Here is a 22,333-nt window from a genome sequence, read left to right on the forward strand (position 1 = left end):
ACATGAGGATCAGCTACTTAGTGTAAATGTTACACCACATTAAAGAGGGTACATGTTTGAGTGCATTAAAATAAACTGAGTATTAATGCACCTGTGGGAAAAAAAAAAAGTCCCTAAATGTTTATTTTATCCTTGAAAAGACCATCTTAAAATTATCTGATCACCAACAGTTTATACAAATTTAAATCATAGCTGCAAGAGATAAGGTTTGTTCATGACGGCCCTTCACAAAAACACTAAGTGTCATTGAGGCAGGTGCCAAAGCATACTTAACAGATAATTGAGTTTAAGACTGGCAAGTACCGATTCAAATTCTCTACTCTGATACAGCCTCTGAAATGTACACAGTATCTCTATGAAGGACATTGGCACTTTTTTGCAAGGTTAACTGGATCATATTAAAGCAGTAAGACCCCTCAAGTGCATTAAAACCAACGAGCCAATTTTTAAAAACGCGAGTGGAAGAGCTCGTCAGAATGCTATACAGCGTAGGCCTACAGATATTTGCAAATACTTACAGTAAAAAGTATTTTATTCCTTCCCACCTTTGTATTAAGGTCCAGTAGTCCGAATAAATAGAGTAATGCCAGCTGGTTTAACTCAGATGTCAGTCAGAATCAGGATGCAATTTCATAAATATTAAAACACAAGCTGAGCTTTCAAGTAAATCACTCATCTTTAATGACTTCATTACAATCTCAAGTGCATCAAGCCATTAGCTTACACAACCAATTAAAAACACACTTCAGATTAGAGGAAGCAGTCATTGCTGTTGGAGGGAAGAAAAAAAAAATTAAAATGTAGCCATTTAAGATAAATGTAATGTCAAATTAAAACTTGCCTTGAGAATCCATCAGGACTTCTCGGTGATGGTAAGCGGCCCAAGAACTGCTTTTTGTACCGTTCCACGCTTCCCTGTAATGACGAGTATTTTAGCACAATAATAAAAAAAATCATAAAAATTAATAAAAAAAACTCCATGATGACAGAAGATGTGCAAATACCCGACACGGCCCTCCTCGTCCTCCTGGACTTGCAGTCGGAGCGACAGCAGTCACAGAGATTGCTGTATGTGGGGTTGTCCAGCAGCTCCCAACTGAGTTCATGAAGATTGAAGAGTCAGAATTATTAAAGTGTGACTGAAGTCAGAAAATGTATTGTGGGTGTTTTTTACCCATGCTCTGGGACAAAGTGGCAGGCCTTCTTCGTGTTGTCCAGACCACTGGGATCCCAAGCCACAAGTTTGCAGTGGATAAACAGCTGCAGAGATGAGGTTGCAAGGCATGCATTTAAAGCAGCTTCACAATAAAGCCTTGCAGCTAAAAACGCAACGAACATGCACAAGTCATAGTTACCTCTTCTCCGAGGCCAAACCTAAAGGCTTGAAGGGAAAGGTTGAGCTCTGATGATTTTTGCCTTGGTTCAAATCTGGACCGTGACAGCAAACTGTCCACAAGACATCTGCAGAGTTTTGTAAAAAGGTTATAGGAATGTCTGGACAAAAATGTTAATAAAAATAAAGTCAGTGTAACAAGCGTACCCCTTGTTGGTGATTATCGGGTACACGGCGCTTTCAGGATGCAGCTCTGGCGTGCTCGCCGCTACGCATTCTTCCAACAGCAGCAGCAAGGGCTGATGGGTTTTCTGCGCCACACTAGCCTTGATGGGGATAAGGGAGCCCAGATGAAAGCTTGTAGAGTCAGCAGGGGCAGAGAAGTCATCTAAAGAACAGAGTGAACAGGAGCAGAGTTATTAAGTTACAGGAGGCACCGAGAGCTGCCATTTCCACCGAGGTCATGTTTTACACCGACCGTTCATGAGGCCGATGTGGAACACCAGATCTCCCATGCTGTACGTACTAAACACGGGGGCATAAATCAGAGGGTACCAGTCTTTGGGCCTGCAAAAAATAAGAAAGCATTGGGAGTAAGTGCATGCATTTGCAGTTAGAGACACTTCCAATGAACACCCACCGCTCATATGCACAGACAACTGGGTGAGTGACGGCTTGAAGGTGAGAGTCAGGGGAGGAAATGTAGGTCAGGTCGTTGGTGTACATGAGCCGATCCCCAGTAACCTGCGAGGGAGACCAAAGGTCACCGAGCTGCAGCAGACTCACGGTTTTTAGCGAGGGGATAGATATATTGTTACCCACCAGCCTCCTGAAGTTGCAGTCGTCGAAGCCGACGGTGAAGACGGCCTCCCTGGCCGAGACGCTGGTGGGGAAACAGTTCCCGAGACGATAGAGTGAAGTATCGGCCTGGGGTCTGGACTCTGTCCACACCAGCGTCACGAGAGTCGGCCTACAGTCCAGCTCCATGTCTGCGAGGGAGACGAAGCAAAGAACTCAAGTTGATGCTTAAAAAGCTTGAGGTAAATAATACAACGTTGCATCCCACAACAGACATTACCTGCGTACGCCGACATGGCGGCTGCGAGGACCAACACCAGAGCACCCTGCCAGAAGAAAGCCATCATGACTGAATGTCTTCTCCTGACACCCCGGGGTGCTTTTATTCCCTGTGAATGGGAGCCGTTAATTAAGACAACCTCTTTCACCTGGTGAACGGTCTCAGGTGCTGCCGCCATCGGACTAATTGCAGATCAGAAAACAACTTATGACATCACACACAAGGCCTGTTTCATTTTGGTGTGTAGCTTTAACGGCAAGATTTCAAGTTTTGTGCAAATATATTATACATTTCACATGAAAAGACCTTAGGAAGTGACATGTTTCACACATGCATTTAAATAGTCATGTCGATATAATCTCCATTATATTAGTATTTAAGAATCACACAGCAAAGCAGGCAGCAAGTATGCAGGTTAAGTGTAAGTATTTCAAGCAGAGTTGAAACAAAGAACACGCCTTGTTGCTCCAATTACAAGGGTTTGAATGTCTATTCTGATTTCAAGTGTATGACGAGAGTAAGTGTGTGCATACAATATATATATATATATATATATATATATATATAAATCAGGTTTTATTAGAGGTATTCGATGAATCGATTCTCAGTCCTATAGATTCAGCTAAATCGATTTGCTAAAATAAAGAAATAGAATGAATCGTTTTGGCTTCACCAATAATTTATATAAATGTGTTCAATCGTATGAATCATGATTCTTAATTATGATTCATATTTTAATACATTTAAGACACTCCCCTGCCAGCATGTAGTCTACTACAAAAAGGTTAAAAAAAGTTAAAAATAACCAAGCATTACATTTTTGTATTCAGCATAAATTATGCAGGACTATTTTTTTTATAGATGTTAAATAAGTAATGGTTTTTTTTTCACCTTTCAGAAGAATACAGCTGGTCTCACTTGCATTATTGCATGTTTATAGAATTTAGTTGCTGAATCAAATTTAAAAAATTGTCCTTGAATAGAAGTGAAGTCAAAGATTCACACCCCTAGGTTTTATGTAATTATTCAAAGTTAAGAGATGGAGGCCGTCTCAGGATGAATGACTGCCTCCCAAAGCAGGAGATCCACTAAATCACACGGCCTATGAAGACGGTCTGAAGGCCACATTGTAACTGATGGGAAATAAGACCGTCTAGCATCACAGAAATAATTCAGCCGCTCCTTTGAATGGAGAGCAAAAATGTGAAATTTATTGGGAGGCAGTTGCTGCCAAACAGCCGACAATTTACAAAATCCTAGCAATAAACCAGCAGAAGAGTTTACAGGGCGCCGTTAACCACATCAGGCAATAGTGCCGATCACACCTCAGACTTATGGGACTACAGGACTTTATATAAATGTCTGGATGCTTGAGATTTATCATCGTTTGCTGTTGCGATTTGTGCAATAAGAAGAGAATCAACTGGAGTTTAGGCCAGGTTTATTTGAAGATGGATGAAAACAGTTTCAAGTTTAAATCATGTCGAGGTTGACTGCTGCGTGATCAGAAGAGTCTTCATCAGCTTAGACTGAGCTTCCTAGAGGCAGCGGCAGGAACCGACGTCGACGAGTTGTGGGCCTTCGAGTCATACGGATCCATTATGATCAGAGGTCCCAACACAGAGATGTGGCTAATGCCGTGGGAATCTGATGGGGGGGGGGGGGGGGGGGGAGAAACAATTATGGAAGAAAAATATAGAATATACAGTAGGAAACAGAAAAAGTGATACCCGAGTCAACTCCTCTTCTGTAGCGGGACTTGCAGGTCGAATCACAGCAGCTACAGATGCCGCTCTGGGAGGGGTTGTCGAGGAGTTCCCAGCTGAGAAAAGAAAAAGGGTCAAAAGGTCAGGTAATCTCACCTGGTGTTTCTTTTAGAGAAAACAAGCATGTGTAACGAGCATAGAAATATTTCTATTCCAAGATAAAGGCAAAGTAAAATAATTCCCATCTAAAATGTCTTCTTAAATATACAATAGTTGGTTTTACACAAGCGCAGTACTAGATTTAAATTAGGTGTAAAATATGTTTTGTTCCACCCCCACAACCCCATTTAGAAAGCTACTTGGTGCACATGACCGTGGTATTCATCTCATTGAACGCTCATTTTTCAAACCGCCCCTTAATCCATGATTACCTGGCAGTCTCCTTGATGTAGTTGCAGGCTTTCTTGCTTTCACCAAGAAAGTCAGGATCCCATGCGACCAGTTTACAGTGAATGTACACCTTGAGGGGCACATGAAACTTCGTAAAACTTTACATTTTAACCAAATATCTCCTCCGTAGCACGTTCCATATAGTCCCTCACCTCCTGTCCATGAGGAAACTTGAAGGACTGCAGGAGGAGGGTGATTGAAGACGTGTGGTACCGAGGGAGGAACTTGGAGTTCCCCCTCATGCTTTCCCAAAGACACCTGGAGAAATTTAAATCTCTTAGCATTTTAGATTTTAATTCCAGAAAATAAAATCATAAAGACAAACCTGAAACCTACCCCTTATTGCCAACGACGGGGTGAAGCTGGCTGTCAGGCCCCAGCTCTAGCGTAGTGGCCGCCACACATTCCTCCATGAGCAGCAGCAAGGGTTGATGGGACTTCTGCTCCACCGCTGCCCATATTGGCATCAATGAGCCCAAGGGGATGACGTTAGTCTTTGCCAGACCTTTTAATTGATCTGTAGGGGAAAGTGAAAAAAGGCTTAGAACGTCTCCTCAGAGTCGTTTTAAATTGTTAGTGTGCAAACTCACTGTCGAGGAGCGCCATGTGGAACACTAGACCGCCTCGGCCTTGAGAAACACCTGACCCAGGGTTCAGGAAAGTGGGAACCCACCCACTCTGTCTGAAATATAAAGAGAAAATGTTCTCAAACATTTCAGCTTAAAATAAAAGAAAAAAAAGGTGGAATTAAAAAAATAAAATACTACCCAAATCCCTACCTTTTATAAACACACTCGATGGGATACGAAAGAGCTGGTGGTTTTGACTTATTCTCTGGCCTGTAAGTCAGTGTACTCCTGTGGTGAACATTTTTGCCTTTCATCTGTGGAAAAAAACACTAGTGAGGACACTAAAAAAGGAGGCAGAAAGGAGATTTTAACAAGACGGAGCATTTTCATTACCGCTTTTGTAAATTTGCACTCTGCAAATTTGTAGTTGAACTCTGCTACCCGCTCTCCGGTGGGCAGGACGTTTAACCCAGACGCCGTACATTTTCCAAGGAAGAGACGACTTGGCACCATCTCCGCATTGAGCCGCCATGTGATTCTTATCGAGTCTTTGTCACAAAAGACTTTGATATCTGCAAACAAAGTCACACAATTCCAATTTCTGTACATGAAACACAAAACTTACAGAGTTGACAGAGTTCTACATGCAAAGAATACCTTCTTCAGCAACAGTTGTTGCGAGAACAGCCAGGATCAGCAAACCTAGATTGACACGAGTCACCATGACTGAATGATCTGGCTCACACTGGAAGTGACACAATTTGTACTTCCTGCCAAATTAGCCAGATGATTAACACCTGTGTGAGCAGGGCAGTGTTGGATCAGGGTCTACTTATATCGTTACAATTTCATGTATGTGTATTGCAGTGTGTTCATTTTGAGAATGCTGATATGCAGAGGTGGAACACATGCATTTAATCGAGTATTATACTATTTTTTGTTTTTTATTCATGCTTTTTTTTCTTTACATTTATAAATTGCTATATTTCAGAGGACTACATTTATTTGACTGGTAGTTACTTTACTTTATATTTTATTTAAAAAACTGCAGCTTTAACACACTTGTTGCTGCGGCAGTGATAATTTTAAATAGCATTGTGAACTTGATGTTTTCATATTTTTACTCTAATTTTTGCATACTTGTGTAAAATTAGGAGTGTAATTGTTTTTTTTCTCTTCAAATTTGTCCTTATGAAAACTGTGCGTTTAAATATATATTTTCTCAATTTATTTTATTTTATTTTATTCAAAAAATAAAATTGTTTTATCAGAGCGGAACTATTCTTTCCGTGCGGTGTGGCGCCATCACGCCCGGACCTTTTAGCTTTGTACACAGGAAGTAAATTCAAGACAGTCACACACATACAAGTAGATCGTAATTCGCCTGTATAGCAAGTGTTTTCGCCGGTTGACGGACATATTTCATATAACTTCGAATTATATTACATTGTTTATTCAAGATGCTGATCAAAGTCAAGGTAAGGCCGGCTTTTCGTCCACGCCGGCTCGTAGCTGCTGTTGCTGGGTAACGTTAGCCCGGGTCGCTAGTTAATTTTATTTTATTTTTTGGGGGGGTCATTTATTGTATCGTCATTCACGCGTATCTCAGCTAAAACGTTTAGTCTTCCAGCCCGTAAGAGGAGCTAGCAGCTGTCTATCAGCCTGTAGCTCTTTGGGTGACGTCAATACTTTCCGCCGTTCAGTAGCTGTGTTGTTTGATAGCCAGCTAACTTAAACTGCAGGTTAGCTGGGTCTCCTCGGCCGGTGTTGCGACGAAATGCGTTTCCTTGGTCAGTTAGTGCCCTACGGATAGTATCACAAGTTTGTGCTTTTAACTAGGGCTGGAATGACTCATCTTTTAACGTGAGGGGGACAAAAGGGATTTCTCATTTGGGTCGATTTAGTGGCTCCACTGTGAAGATAAACCCAATTTAATGTAGTGTTTAACATTATAAGACGTCACTTTGCCTAATTGCGTCACTACGTTTGTTGTTGTTTGCGTTTTTTTCAAGCAAACAATTACTTTATGGATAGAAAACAACAATGAGTCGATTATTAATCAATAATTCATCACAGTTCTCCCCATCTAAATATCCCTGATAGTAATCCTCCATCCATGTTGACCACGGTGAAAACATAGGCTGTGTTATATTGCTTACATTTCCCATTGGGTCACAAATTGTGATGGGCGTCAGGATTTAGCGTTAAAAATGTTAACCTCAATAATAATAATAATTATTAATATTGTGCTTTGTGTTGATTTAACGTTCTGCTGCAGACTCATTTTCAAGAACGTTGATGTGATCACGTTCTCGTTGTGTTTCAGACTCTCACTGGGAAAGAAATAGAGATCGACATCGAGCCCACAGACAAGGTGAAACATGATGGTCGACACATTAACCTGTGTTAACACGCTGGCAGACTCCAGAGGCACCGTGTCATCTCTAAGTCTTTGTTTTCTGTTGTCCATGAAGGTGGAGCGAATTAAAGAGAGGGTGGAGGAGAAGGAAGGGATCCCCCCGCAGCAACAGAGACTCATCTACAGTGGAAAACAGATGTGAGTTTCAGTCATAGTGAAACAGGGACAGGAGATCTACTCAATACTCAATAAGTTGTGGTGAATTTCTGTTATCGGGGAAATTGTGAATATCATCACGGGGTGACTTGAAAAAGCAGAAGCTCGCTATTATGGAAGAGAAGTGAAAAATAGAACCAGATTTATAATAAATCATCATTAATTTATGCAGGGAGACTTTATGATTAAGATTATTTGATTGTTCTCTAAAAAACAAAACTATTCTGATTGTGTTTAGAATGTGAATAGAATATTTTGATGATTTTTGGGATAATTATTTTGACTGGGATAATCGTGGCGTGAAGTTTTCATATCGTCCCGTGTCATCTTCCTTCTTAAACCATCTTGTGCTCTCTCTCTCTCTTCTTCTTCTGTGTTGTTTTCGGTCTCAGGAACGATGAGAAGACGGCTGCAGACTACAAGATCCAGGGAGGCTCAGTGCTCCATCTTGTGTTGGCGCTAAGAGGCGGCTCGGCGCTCCACAGGCCCTGCACACACCGCTCCTCTCTGTCATGAGTCACCGCCGTCACGGGGCCAACGCTTTAGGTGTCTCACCCTCTAACCGTGTTTCAGCACGGAGATCTGAAATCCCACGCTGCCCGGTCCGCCGCAAACAAACACAATTAAAAAAAATGGAATTAAAAAAAAAATAAAAAAATCACAACGGCAACACAAAAAAGAGGGTAAAAAAAAAAAAAAGGACGTTCTAATTCCTTTTGTAGATGTCTTTTTGTGTTTGACCAGTTGATGCAGTACAAAAGACTGTTTGAAAAAACACTATGGTCTTTTTTTTTTTGCTTGTGAATAAATGCTGAAGTTGATTCAAGCGTTGTCCTCTGACACAAACACACACACACACAAACACACACACACACATACGGAGCACAGACACCAAGACAAGTCGCTGCAGAGGATTCTGAAAACTGATTTTTAATAGAAAATGACGTGAAACTGAAGATTTTAAAAGATAACTTACGCAGAATGCTCGTCCTGTACAGTTTAGTTGAGGGTAAAAGAGCTGAAACAGTCTGGTAGAGGTTGCACTGAAATCCATTTAGAGCACCGTTGCTGACTTCCAGTATGCAGAGTGTTTTTTTTAACAGCACAAGTCCGTGATCGTGAGACGAGTCATCGAGTTACCGAGGCGATACACTGCCTTCATCTGAAAGGTCTTACAGATTTGTCCTTCTACAACAAAGGGTTGTATTTGAGATGTTCCAAAGACATAAAACACTTCTTATTGTGCTTACATACTTAAAATCTGAAATATACATCATTTAGACAGCATCATGTCTGTTTGTACAGTCTTCAGAAAATAAAATGACTCAGGGGGGGTTTCAGTAAACAACAGACGGGGAGACGAGTCCGCAAAAGCATGCTTGGATAGGAATGATTAAAAACATGTTGCTGTGACGTCTTCAGTCACATTTAAAACCAAATATAATTGCATTAGTTTGGTACATGAGAAAACCTCAGTTACAGAGGGGATGAAAGGCACAGGAGAATTTATTAGGATACTCTGAGCTGAATGAGAAACACATGCAACACATAAGGTGTTAAATTTGACACCCTTCAATCATAAATTCACGTCCTTGTGTTTCCCAGTTAAATCATGTTTACTGGATGAGAGCATTTTATAATAATAGTAGTGGGTCATTAGTGATTAGCTGCTCTTCAGCAAAGAGAAGGTGGTAAAAGCAAATATTTAATCAAAGGGAGTAAACATAAGGGCTAGGTGTGGACAGTTGATCTAATCGGGCCGACGAGAGCAACACGAAAGTACATGTTTATTTAGTAGCTTTTAAAAAAAGGAATCTGGATTGTACAAAGTTTGTACGGACAGATGTCATTGCAAAAATCCCAGAAAAATGAGTCATATTTTAGTATATTATACGGGCATATATTAAATAACACCACGAGTCACAGATTTACTGTTGGGTTCCAGAGGGAGGGGGGAACTATGAGTTCAGGTGAAGGAACGGTGCTCTTGAACTGTTAAAAACACCAACAAAATCAGGACTTTGAGAAACAGCAGCTTGGACGGGAGTGTAGAGTGTGTGACAGCAAAAAAACAAACACCTTCCGTCAGTGAGGGCCGACGCCTGCTGACTCATCTACGCTGTTGTCTTAGTCCCGTTGGACCGAGTGGCCGCCGTCAGTGGCCGGCGACTTCGAGTCCAGGGAAGGAGTCGATCTGGACCGTGTCCTGAAAGACTGACCCGTGGCTGGTGTAAGATATGCGGACCCTCATCTTCAGGTTCACCTGGTGGAGGAGGAAGGATTTGATAGTGTGATGCAGGTAGACCGATGGGAGCTAGACTGGTGTTTAGGACTCACCTTGTTGGGGTTGTTGAGGACGACCATCTGGGTCAGCGTAGCTCGGCCTCGTGCAGGAAGGGAGTCGCCGCTGGGAGCCTTCATGTGTAACTGGACACTCTGGAGGAATATCAATGGAACTTTATTCAATTATCGGAGCATTATTACCACGGGGAACATGACGGGGTCTAGAACCTGCAGCCTGCGAGCAACGGTGACTAAACGTGGAGAGACAGGAGGTCTAACATGCTGAGCTTTGTGGGGAATCTTGGCAGCCGAAAATCAGGATGTATGTTTGCTTAGTGAGCCGGTCAGAGAACCTCTAGACTCGTATGTCAGTTTGTCAACAACGATGAAGTGACGTATCAACCTGAAAAGCAGTGGATGCAACTTAACCATGTTGACTTTCCAGATCCGTGTGAAATGAGTGAGCTCCAGGGTCGGGAGGGTGACTTTCCAAATGTGTTCTGATACAATTACTAATCCAAGTGTGATGATATTAAGCCCTTTTTTTAACAGAGTAGATGTCATTTCCTGCATTCTGATGCATTGTAACACGTGGTTTGATACTTTTATCTGGCTATAGATTAAGAAAGAAACATATAAAGTGGTCGGCTCCTGTCAGCGAGTGAGACTACATACAATTGTACAGAACGTCAAATACCATGACATGAGTTCAGAGTTTAGTTTGAGTCAACGCATTAAAATAGTGACTCTCGGCTAAATGAAAACACAAACAGAATATGCCTTCATTCAAGATTAAATAAGTACTAATTTGTGTTCATTATCTACGCCAGTCATTTGTATGATTGCGTCGAGCAGCAACAGATGCTTTCAGCTGAAAAGTCACCAGTAAACACGGTTGCGCGTTAAGCTGAAACACCCGTCGGAGTTCTTTAGAACTCGAGTAAAGCTGTTGGAATATCCGATGCCTTGTTAAAGCTCGCCGGCTCATCGACAGTGCGTTTCATCGCGGGCGGCGAGACGGACCTTGGGCACGGCGGCCTGCAGGGTGAAGCCGCTGATGTCCGAGTCGGTGGAGTTGGAGGCCGTTAGCGTGACCGTCAGGCCTGTGACCGACTGCTTCTCACAGCTTAGTGTCAAAGTCACGCCGTCCTTCTCGTACACTGTGGGAGCTGAGGACAACAGACGATATGTAAAGCGGTGCGTTAGTTTCAAACCAGCGTTGAGCTCCAGGAAACAAACCCAACCATGAGATCCAGGGAGATCATTTGATGGCCTGATTCAGAGATGAGAACTCATGTTTCAGTCCCGCAAACTTTGCATTCTGTTTCAATATCAAAATCATTTCCCCTTTCTTATTGTGTGTGTGTGTGTGTGTGTTTGAGTGTCACACCTGGTGCGACGGGTTCGAGCTCCAACCCTCCCAGCAGAACCAGGAGGTCTCCTCCCCCGGGGTTGGCTGTGTGGACGGGTAGGCCGGGTGTTGGACCCCCAAATGCTAGACTGGGCTGGAGAGTCTCCTCAGAGCCGCTCAGCAGGTCCAAGAGATCACACACCTGAGGGAGACCACAGACAGGAGGAGGAAACTGCCTGCTTAGACCTGAACAACTATGAGAACACAGCTAGTGGGGATGTGTAAATGTAACGCACCTGGTCTCCAGGTGGCTGGGGCAGAAGTGTGTCTGCCTGCTTCAGTTTGGCTGGCTGCAGTTCCTTGATGGCCTCCCTTGTCAACTCTCCGTTGGTATGACCCGGGGAGTTCTTCTCAATCACAGGCATCCTCTCCAGCACTGCTGCCCTGCAGAGAGAGAGAGAGAGGGGGGAACATCTCAGCATTCATGGCCAGCAAGAAAAAAACAACTATCGTATGAATCCTTAAAGCTGTAGTTCTACTTTTCATTTTCTTGGGAAAGAGAAACAGAAACAACACCATTTTATAAAGAACAGGACGAGTTCTTGCTACATACCTCATGTGGTCATACTTCTTGAACAGAGCGTTGTATTCAACTGCCCTCTGCTGGAGCTCCACATCTATACAGCTGCCGTAGATGCTGACGATGCTCCTGATGCGACTGGCAACGCGATGACGAGAAAGACAAGCAGTTAGGAGGCTGTCCAGCTGTTCAGGAATCACAAGGTTTTCTCCCCCCCGAACAACGCATCGTAATGGAACGGTCCAAAATGTAAACGACTCCTAAAAACATCAGAACCTGGAAGCGCCGTTCCGACATCGATAACACTATTTGTATGTGAAAAAGCTCATTCGTAAATAGCACTACTGTTTAAGCATGAACTATTTTAATGTCGAAATACACCAAATAGATGAATCAGACGTTAAACCTTCATCTGTATCCGGTCACTGTTTGCTGTAAATAGCAGAAGGTGTTTTTCTTACTCCACGTTATCGGTGATGCGTGTGCTCAGTTTCATGGTGGCGGTGAGAGCAAAGCCTCTGGTCGCCGGGGACGACATGTGGGACTGCAGAACCGTTTCCAAGGCGTCCAGGACGTCGTCCTCGGTGACCTGAATGAGAAACGTGTCAATACGGGAGTCTGAAGGCTGACGGGTCATTTTTAATATCCTGAAACAACGGGATGCGGATGGAACATCGTAGCTTCTAGGACTCTTTTATCTGATAATCCACCGCATTTACTGAATGACAAAGTCGAGGACCGGAGTCAGTATTTGGACAGTTTTAATCTGCTATTAAGCAAATGTCAAATGCTAATTCAGAAGAACAGGTTTGCCATCATCGTATGTACCATCTGGACTACCTTTCTCAGGGAGATGGACTTTCTACTTGTTTATTTTATGATTTATGTATGTTGTTTTTTTAAAGCTGTTCCTCACAAACAAATACTCCTCCTTGGTTTCTCCAGGTAGAGCTAATACAACCCATGCTGACTCCTCAGAGCTTCTATTATTTCAGTGCAGAGCTGCAAAATGTAAAATGTTCCGTCCTGCCAGAGCTGCATAATGTGAGACATTTCATGATCTAAAAATAATAGGTTGAATAACGAATTTAGTTATTAAACTGTAAAACTGTGTTGGTGCTGCAGGTACCTGAACAGGCTCCGTCTCCTGACAATCTCCTTTCAGCAGCAGGTCTCCATACTCTCCTATACACCAGCACGCCACCTGCACCAGGGATGGCTGCACGCGCACACACACACACACACACACACACACACATTACATGCAGAGTCAAATATAAATCGCAATAAGTGGAGTGATGCTTCGTGTTTTTTTTGGGAGAGATGGGTTTGCTGGTCAGCAAATGAGTTCAGAGGCACTTTCCCCTGAATTCCCTGGAAGTTAACGCGGAGGACGACGGGAAAATGCGCCACACTGCAGATGAGTACACGGCTGCTCATCTGACTCGCTTCCAAAAATAAACCTGGTTGCATCAGCCAATTTCAAAGTGAAAGCCCAGCTATTATTCTCACCGTCATGGAAGCAAACCAGCTCCGTTTCCGCTTCAAGACGCACAGATTTCTTTTCACAACATTAGGTTTTGCTGAGAAAATAACCCCGCAATTAAATCACATGACTTCTCTTCTCTTTGATATTTACGGATACATTCAAATAAATGAACAGATGGTCATGCATCATGAGCATCCCTTGTGTCGGTGTAATTTAACTGTGGTTTATGTTTCACATCCTGCTGCGCTCATCTCAGGACACAAGACTATTTCAAATAGTAAATAATAAATAAAGATGATATCTTCAGGATTTAGGGTTAGTTTAAACCCAGGAAATATGAACATTTGGGCTTAATGTTTTAAAGAGTCATGTGTCCGAGTGGATCTATACGTCTGCTTTCTGTGAGTGTGATAGAGTGTGTGTGTGTGTGTGTGTGTGAGTGTGATAGTGTGTGTGTGTGTGTGTGTGTGTGTGTGTGTGTGTGTGCATGTAATGGATGCAAGGCCTGGACTAGTTGATCAAAGTCTTCTCTTTAAATGTAATTCAAGTCTTGATTACATCGTTTTCTCCCGGCACTTATACTTCATTTTTGTTTTCTTTGTGGCCACGGTTAGAGTTCTTCTGACATATCATTTTGTTTCCTGTGATTTGTCTGTCATTTTGCTTTTAAACGGTGCTACACAATTGTATTTAGTCATTTTTTAAAAGTTAGTTCATGGTTGTTACATAAACTGAGCTACTATTATGTAACAGGAGGCAAAATAGAAAAATTACGGGTAATGAGATGACACATGAAGTAGTCGTCCTATGATAAATCTAATAACGATCTTTGAAGCACTCTATTAAAGAGCAGGAAATGCCCAGACGCACACACACACACACCTGAGAGATGTCGGAGAGCAGCGCCCGGTACAGCTTGTGGACGGTGTAACAGTGCAGCTCGGAGGCGGTGGTGATGAGCTGGATCAAGTTGGGCACCGTTTCGTCTCTCACGTCGCCCCCTGCCTGGCAGAGTGGAGATCACGGATAAAAACACACACAGAAACCTCCATTAGGGTATTTGGGTCGCCCTACATTTCCACAACATTGAGTCGTGAGTGAGAGAGACCCGTGGGAGAGGCAGAGGGGTGAGTGGCTCGGTGTGTATTTACCGTGGTGAGGACATGCAGGATGGTGTCAATGTGCCAGCGCTGCGAGGGTGCATACCTGACAGAGACAAAGACACACACACACTCAGTGGTGGAAACACACACACACACACACACACACACGCACACAAATCCACCAGCAAATCCCTCAAAAAATACAGAGTATCGAGAGTGTGTACAGTGGAAACAGAGAAGACTATTCATCGTGGTTCAGAGTGGAGACAGACACAGAGTGAGACATGAAGCCACACACATATACTATTTATATTTACATATAAATGTCCCTCACCTCTCTGCGGCGTTGAAGATGCCACTAGCAGCATGAGACCTGAGCTCAGGGGGGCAGGAGGAGAGGAAGATGAGCAGCTCCTTCATCATGGAGCGGATGTTGGAGGCCGACACCAGGGCCAAGGAGAGCTCCAACGCACGGCTGCAGAGACGGCCAGAGGGGAGTCGTTAGCGGGGCTGGAAATCACTGGGAAGCTCACAGTATAATCATGAATAATAAAATAGAAAATGATCTATGATATATCAGATCTGTGCAGCTGAGAAGAAAGATAGTTTAAAAAGACAGTATTTATTTTTTAAACAAAGCAGGAAATCAAACTTGTATTCGCAGAATTATGAAGGGATTTATATTTTCTAGGCTCCTGAAATCAGAGTGTGAGATGTGTATCGATTATGTATTCATGCACCAATATTGACAGCACATCACAAGAGAGCGTATAACCTATGGCGCTTATTGTTATGCGTCAATGAGCTGCTTTCAATTTAGAAAGATTAATCATAGGCCCATTACATTGACTAATATTTGTGTATCTTTGATATTGTGGCGTTTATATTGTAGTTATTATGGACTGTTTTATAATATACTAGATTGTGGATGTTTTATCTGGCCGGTCTCCTGGATGAATCATGTACATCTCTGATTAAAGTTGCTTCCAGACAGCCACAGATATCTCCATTGTTTTGAATGGAATCACAACGGCTACTGTGCCAACAGTGTCGGCGGCAGCGAGGTCAAAAATGTGAAATAAAAAAGGTAAAAAGAAGCGTACTACTAAAAGCACCTTTAAGGTGCACCGAGGAAGAAGATGCAGGAGCTCATTTTACTTGTTACTCAGTGCCCTGACTTATACTTCGATCAATGAAGAGAAACCGTGTGGGAGCAACATCAGATTTAAATACTGACTGTCTGGTCTGAATCAATAATTGTTACCTTAACCGGACCATACGGCACCGATACTATAAACACACATTTTATTTGGATGTGTGATTAGTTTAGAGTAAGGAGACACCATCAACCTGTAGTGTATCGTATTGTTAGTGGGATCAGAGTTATACCCCGCTGTTGCCCAATCACAATACAGAACATCAATGGTTGTCATGGCTGTTGCCAGGTGGAAGAGTCTGAAAACAAAACTCTTACATCCTCTTGTTTGGTTGCATCTCGAGGAGTGGGTCGGGTTATGATGCATTAAATCCATGAAGGGTCAAATTATTACTTAAAATAATAATAAAACGACATACTTTTAGAGACGTTTTCCTGCATTTACCCCTTCAAAGTGACCTGATCCCTGAACGGTTTTATACATTTGAAAAAAACATTTCTCTCTACAGGTTGACATTGGGACGCTAGTGTGTGTCATGTTTACTAAACATCTGTGGAATAACAGCTGTGCCTGACAAGCAGAGAAGAGGTGAAAGTTACCGCTTGACCGAAGCATCCTGGTCCTTCAGGCAGTCCACGATGGTTCCCCGGTGGCGCTGCACTGCATTGTGGTCCGTCCCGACGATCTTCTGAAGAGATGTCATGGCGATGTACCTGGACACGCATAAACAACAGCCAAAAATGAAGTTTCCATCTTCATACTGCATCATGAATTCACTGCAGTCAGAATGTGACGTGTAGTCAGAATATATTTATTATTTCTTACCATCACTTAACAATCAGGAATATCTGACAGCACCTTATAAATGTGACATTCTCAACTTGGCGAGATAAATAATTCATGCCCTCCACTTGAAATGTCTCGTGGACTGCTCAGGTATTTATGTATGCACAGGAGAGATGTTATCCGTGCAGGCAGGCCTCGCTGGAATAAACCAGCCCTATTACTGTCAAACAGCCACAGAGAGATTCAGGGGGCCCTGCAGGTAAAAACCAGACAGGCTTACCTGGCCACACAAACCCTATGGAGACAAAACCCAAAACATAAGAGTATAATAAAACCCCAAGGAACCCCCTAACAGGTGACGCGGGTTGAAAATGAGAGCTCAGGATTAACAAACAGACAGTGACGTTCAGGTGTGAGAGTTCTTAGTGAGGACTGACTGATTCCAGTCTGTTGGGAGGGCTCTCTCTCTCTCTCTCTCTCTCACTCACTGGCTGCAATGAGATTGTCGTTGGCCTGGTGGAATAAAAAAGGCGAACTGAACCCCGAGAGGAAGGAAGGAAGGAGGGGAGGGATGTAATGGAAGGAACGTAGAGGAAAAGGAGTGCAACACCAACCGAATGTTCCTGTCGTTGTTCAGGAGAAATCTTCCCAGGATGTTCACAGCCAGAACCTGTGGCGGAGGTCAAACGAAGCACACGTGCATTCAGTTACGAATCAAATAGGTGGCCTGAGTCCCTGTGGTGGTTCAGGGTGGGTAAACACAGTGAGGGAGGCTTCCTGGTCTCTCACCCTGAGGCCGCTCTCTGACTTGATGTCCAGCACGGTGAGAACGGTCTCGTACAGCACGGCGTTGCCCACCGTCTTCGTGCTGTCAGTGTTGGTCGCCACCTGTATGGAGAGTCAAGCACACACACATTCATTTATAGTAACAGACACTATACGGCATATTTCATAAAGAACAATAGTTTTGCTTCTAACATAACTTGACAAGTTTTTAAATGTAAGTATTTCCAGTGGAACAAACTCTGGTAAACAGGAAGTGGTGTGTTTTACATGTTCCAGTTATTTTCAGATAATCAAATAGTCATGTATTAGAAGTGATATTTACATACCGCGGTAATAGAAATGAAGAAGTGTATAATGTTACAGCACTGAATAAACGAACAACATATAAAAATCAATATTTGTGAAGGTGAACACTGTACCTGAGCTAGAAGGTCGTTCATAGCGTCACTGGCTCCTTCGTTGTTACGGCCGAGGATTCTCAGCAGTCTCAGGATGCGGACCTGAGGACGGAGAGAGTGAACAGACGGGCTACAGGTTATTATGGTGCAGAGAATCAGGAGAACGGACGCTAAGTCTGTGAGAAAGAAGCAAAATGAAAAAAACTATTGATTAGCAGTCTGCAGCACCCTTTTAGTCCAACAGATAAAATGGCTCCAATGTTATTGAAGTGTAATTCTGGCTCTCAAATCAATGTGATGTCGAGCATCCATTTCAATGAATTAACAAAATGAAAGAGAGAGAAAAAAAAAACCCTGACCTGTAGGAAAGGATCGCTGATTCCTGCCACGTCATGTTCTGGAGAATAACCCGATAGGACCAGACCTTTCATGATCTGAACCAGATCTGGCACTGTCTGGAATACAGACCACAAAAACACATTACTGTATACGTGGAAATGTGTGTGTGTGTGTGTGTGTGTGTGTGTGTCTATCCATCATACCTTTCTGAACCGCTCCAGTGTTTCTGGATTCCTCTCACACAGCTCAATGATGAGCACCACAGCGCCATGCAACACACCTGGGGATGAACGGGGGGAAAAACCACTGAGGAACGTTGGAAACGGGAGACAAGCTCGACGGGTATGAGTCATTCACATCCGCTCACCGTGGTTTTTCTCAGAGAGCAGGGAACGAGCGGCGGGCGCAAAAAGCTCCCCCAGATCGTGGACTTTTCTGACGATGTGAACGGCACACAGAGCGGCCTGGGAGAAGGGTGGAGCACGCCATAAGCAACGTTAGTACATGGATACTGAAGCTTGTAAGTTTTACTGCTGACGAAAGATTGAAATTTGGTGTGAGAACTATTTTAAACATATTGGTTACATTAAACTGGATGAATGCACAAATGGACCATAAATGGATAACACACCCTCCCTCCACAACACTAGTAACGAGCAGGACACTATAAATCATAGTGCCTTTTAAATAAACACGTTGTCGTCATGTCATTACTGAGTGAATAGGCCCAACATCTAACTTCTGTATATTTCCTTCCATGTTTTGTAATCGTACGAATGACATAATAAAAGTGGAGGTCCCCACCTTCTTCTTTATGTAGGAGTTGGAGGCTCGGAGCAGCCGGTCGATCTCCGGTGCCAGATCTCTGCACATCTCAGCCGAACCCATACAGGCCAGCGTGCACAGAGCCAGAGACTGTACGTACTGGTTACTGTGAGAAAGGTCACTGCAAAGCACACAAAAACAACAACACGTACATTGAAATGTAGATCTGATCTGTTTTTACTGAAATCATACAACAATATTCTCCAATCCTTACACATTCTATCCCCTGTTTTGTCTGCTGGGATTACCCTAAAGTCTACCACAAGGAAGCCACGCCCTAAATCATACCCTGCTATGGTTTGTTTTAATAATAATTGACTAAATGAACATCATGCTGTATTGAAGAAGATTGGAAACTAAAGATTGAGACCTTAAACTTTAGAACTTGTACAATGTTTACTGAGATAATAAATCAAGAGAGAAGTCAGGTCATTTTCTTAGACTTCCATAAAATCGCCCCCTGATGGTCAGCAGAGAGAATGCAAGTTGAAGGCACAAGCCTTTGCTTCACTTTTGCTGCCTGGTAAAAAAAATAAAGCCTTGCCGAAAATGTCTATACCAATCCTTTTTAAATGAGATTACAGAGTTCAAGCTCAAGCAGGCAGTCCTTACTTCTTAATGGAGTTGGTGATGAGCAAGCTCGCATCCTGCTTTTCATCCAGCAGCATCATGGCTCCAAGATATCCCACACGCTTCTCGCTGTAGCGAGGGCTGGCTATCATCCGAACACACTCCATCTAGTAGGAAGTAGGAAGAACGGCTCTGTTAAATGTGAAGCGACTTGAGATAATGACACTACCGATGCCCCTTGGCCTCTGGGTAAAAATGTCTTCTCTTTGCTCACTCGAAGAGGAGGTCATCTTCAGAGCAGCAGCCCTGGAGCTGAGAGGGATTCAATGGTTTTCTTTTTCTATTACATGGGTTTGCAAGGCTGCAGACTTTGCTTGAGGGAACTGACCACAATTCAAAGTGATCTAATGGCATAGGAAGTCTGTAAGAGCATGTTTTACAACACAGCGACATTACTAATATCATAACTATTCATATTTTTTGCTGAGCACACACATAATGACTGTGTGGGCCCAGTGCGTGGACGTTGGAACTGGGCCACGAATACAATTCAGCGATGACTTGAACTCAGATCCTCCAGCTCCAGTGACGGTTTCTTCACCCTGCTAGCCCCCTTTAACCCCCAAGCAAAAACCCATGACAGGCATTAGCAAAAATCCCCCCACCTGACCAAAGTGAGCCGGGTAGCCCAGCATGTGCACGTAGAGCAGCTTGGCCAGGTTGTGCGATCGCCCCCCGTTGTCGGCTTGTCTGAACTGGGCCCGGATGGCTGCACACTCCCTCTGGATGACGCCTCGCTCCTCACACTGCGTCCTTGCCGACCTGATGGCCCGGATCATCTCCTGCAGGGGTACTGATGGAGACATGGCTGTGTGTGTGTGTGTGTGTGTGTGTGTGTGTGTGTGTGTACATGTGATGTCATGGACATGTTAAATGACAGACACCAGCACCAACAACTTTACTACTATGTGCTTAATTTTTCACTTCCTGGAACTGTGAAGCCCCAGGTGTGTGTAACGTTAAGGTAATGACAACGCTGTAACTACACTATACAAACAAACCTACATCTTTAAAAGAGTTGTACTGCCACAACACACACACACACACACACACACACACACACACACACACACACACACACACACACACAATTAAGGGTGTATATATATATATAAACAAAAACAGTTCCAAACTACTTCAAGTCTGGTAAACTGACAGCTGTTCCTGGAGACAGACATACTGAATGTACGTAACGTAATTCATCCCTTACGATCAATTATCTACCTTTACGCTAGTTATTTACGTCTACGTCATATTTACATCCCCCACCCCCACCCATCATACACACACACACACACAGTCGGTGATGTAGGTCCGTGAAACCAGCTAGCCTTGCTGACCGGACAGAGCTAACCTTGCAGATGCTGTCAAGCCAGCTCAGTGAGAAGATTGTCGAGCTAACGAGCTAGCCGAGTTAGCATGGCTGTCTGTCTTTACGGGGACCATTTAAGCGCCAAAATGTCAACGTACCTCGACACTGTACGAAGAGTCGCCAGTATTTAAAAAAAGTAATCCGGTCCAACGGAACCCCCTCCGAGACACGGCAGCAGTCAGTTGGCTGGAAACCCCAAATACTGTGCGTGTGTATTCACTCAACGTCAACGTCTCCCACTGTAATCACGCCACTTCCTGTCACAACTTTTCAAAATAAAAGCCATTCGATACATATTGCATTTGGATTATTATTATTATTTTTAAATGTATTTGTTCAAATCAGACAAAATTTGTCTAGAGGTGTCATTACACGTGATTTAATGAGAAGACATTCTGTAAATAGGCTCTTGATACAAGACATTTTGACATACCTGAGCAGGAGAGGCACAGGTGCAATTAAAAACAGTAATTGTGGTCACATTTAATGTAGGTATGTTCCAGGGCCTTGCAGTGTGTTGGTGTAGCCGCCTCTCTGATACCAGCTTTACTTACTGGAAAAGAGCCAGGGCGTTAGAAATATTGAGGTCATGAATATAAATTCCTCCGCCCGCCTGAGAAATGTTTGGCTTGACATTAAAAAAAAAGTACAATCTTATTTCTTAACTGTATGTTATTTCATATTTATTTCCCTAGACAAATGTCTAAATGTTGTTTTAAATTCTCCACACTCCTGGGATAATAATAGGCCTTTTTACGCAGCATTGTCATCATACAAAAAGCACATAAATGCTATTAGCTGCTGTGACAGGCCAAGTCTACAGGGAAAATGGCTTATTGCTCCAGTATTTAGAGGCGACATTTGAAAAAATAATCTTCCATCCACTGACTAGCTTTTTCTCAGGCCTTTCAACTACATCTCCCGGTCAGCTGATGGACAGAGGGATGAAGGCCTACTTGTGTATCAAAAACTGTTAAAGTAAAACATTATAAATGACTATGAATACATTTATCATAGTTCAAATTGCATGCTCCTGTAGACATCTCATTTTATACAACATATTTAAAGTACATACCCTTATCATTCTCTTTAAAGTGACAGTTCTTGATTTATTAACTGAAATGAACAGAATAGCCTTCTAATTGTGCTGCTGACCCATAGTAGTGAATAGATCAGGGATAACACTAAGTAGAGCAAAGACTGGATTACCAAACAGGCAAAGTGTGCAACCGCCCCAGCACTCCAGAACCAAGCTCCTGAAAGCCCTAGGCTTACTGCATGCCAGTGTTTTAATTTTTTTTTTATTAGAAATTATACTTGTTTATGGTGGTTCTGTCCAAACTATTACCCAGCTCACACTATTTTATGTGTACATTGGGCATTTAGAAGTAGATTAACGTGAGCAATTACATTTTTGTGCCCTGCTGCATTGTTCAAACTCTGCTTTGATATAATCCATCCAAAAAAATCTAATCCTTGCAGCATTATTGTGTGTAGCAGTAGATTCCGGCTTTTATTTTGAA

General features: G+C 43.0%; 5 protein-coding genes across 5 annotated transcripts in view; 2 read left to right on the forward strand and 3 right to left on the reverse strand.

Annotated features, from left to right (window-relative positions):
• The window catches only part of sall2 (spalt-like transcription factor 2), a 179,852-nt gene that overhangs the window by 113,259 nt on the left and 44,260 nt on the right, over positions 1-22,333 (forward strand). The gene's annotated exons all lie outside the window — the stretch shown is intronic.
• zp3f.1 (zona pellucida glycoprotein 3f, tandem duplicate 1) lies at positions 854-2,475 on the reverse strand (the record flags this gene model as incomplete). Its single annotated transcript, XM_084006924.1, has 9 exons — positions 854-915; positions 1,005-1,096; positions 1,175-1,260; positions 1,356-1,461; positions 1,541-1,721; positions 1,812-1,900; positions 1,974-2,077; positions 2,156-2,322; positions 2,412-2,475. 9 exons carry the CDS (start codon positions 2,473-2,475, stop codon positions 854-856), a joined length of 951 nt encoding a protein of 316 aa, XP_083863050.1.
• On the reverse strand, positions 3,931-5,860 carry LOC311011797 (zona pellucida sperm-binding protein 3-like; the record flags this gene model as incomplete). Its single annotated transcript, XM_084006925.1, has 9 exons — positions 3,931-4,058; positions 4,142-4,233; positions 4,549-4,637; positions 4,720-4,825; positions 4,904-5,084; positions 5,158-5,249; positions 5,347-5,450; positions 5,530-5,708; positions 5,794-5,860. The coding sequence occupies 9 exons, from the start codon at positions 5,858-5,860 to the stop codon at positions 3,931-3,933; spliced, it is 1,038 nt and encodes a 345-aa protein (XP_083863051.1).
• nedd8l (NEDD8 ubiquitin like modifier, like) lies at positions 6,455-8,532 on the forward strand. Its single transcript, XM_084007723.1, has 4 exons — positions 6,455-6,614; positions 7,463-7,510; positions 7,611-7,693; positions 8,104-8,532. The coding sequence occupies exons 1-4, from the start codon at positions 6,597-6,599 to the stop codon at positions 8,225-8,227; spliced, it is 273 nt and encodes a 90-aa protein (XP_083863849.1). The 5' UTR covers positions 6,455-6,596; the 3' UTR covers positions 8,228-8,532.
• Positions 8,626-21,047, reverse strand: ap1g2 (adaptor related protein complex 1 subunit gamma 2). The gene is made up of 22 exons (XM_084007678.1): positions 20,909-21,047; positions 20,044-20,246; positions 19,421-19,545; positions 18,788-18,929; positions 18,351-18,447; positions 18,187-18,263; positions 18,004-18,099; positions 17,666-17,746; positions 17,250-17,348; positions 17,075-17,130; positions 16,274-16,387; positions 14,852-14,992; positions 14,566-14,620; positions 14,297-14,419; positions 13,055-13,144; positions 12,387-12,514; positions 11,959-12,063; positions 11,642-11,789; positions 11,385-11,547; positions 11,018-11,163; positions 10,049-10,147; positions 8,626-9,974 (listed from the first exon to the last, which is right to left on the reverse strand). Exons 2-22 carry the CDS (start codon positions 20,242-20,244, stop codon positions 9,867-9,869), a joined length of 2,394 nt encoding a protein of 797 aa, XP_083863804.1. The 5' UTR covers positions 20,245-20,246; positions 20,909-21,047; the 3' UTR covers positions 8,626-9,866.

The sequence above is a fragment of the Eutrigla gurnardus genome, assembly GCF_963514095.1.
Source record: "Eutrigla gurnardus genome assembly, chromosome: 4".
NCBI classification, from domain to species: Eukaryota; Metazoa; Chordata; class Actinopteri; order Perciformes; family Triglidae; genus Eutrigla; species Eutrigla gurnardus.

What these genes read in the sequence shown, in the direction of transcription:
- ap1g2 (XM_084007678.1), bottom strand. Translation starts at nt 20,244, where the DNA reads ATGTCTCCATCAGTACCCCTGCAGGAGATGATCCGGGCCATCAGGTCG. An exon ending in CACTGGAGCGGTTCAGAAAG is followed by an intron (nt 18,100 to 18,186) that starts GTATGATGGATA and finishes TCTGTATTCCAG; the next exon opens with ACAGTGCCAGATCTGGTTCA. An exon ending in AACAACGACAGGAACATTCG is followed by an intron (nt 16,388 to 17,074) that starts GTTGGTGTTGCA and finishes ATGCGTGTCCAG; the next exon opens with GTACATCGCCATGACATCTC.
- nedd8l (XM_084007723.1), top strand. An exon ending in ACATCGAGCCCACAGACAAG is followed by an intron (nt 7,511 to 7,610) that starts GTGAAACATGAT and finishes TTGTCCATGAAG; the next exon opens with GTGGAGCGAATTAAAGAGAG. An exon ending in ATCTACAGTGGAAAACAGAT is followed by an intron (nt 7,694 to 8,103) that starts GTGAGTTTCAGT and finishes TTTCGGTCTCAG; the next exon opens with GAACGATGAGAAGACGGCTG.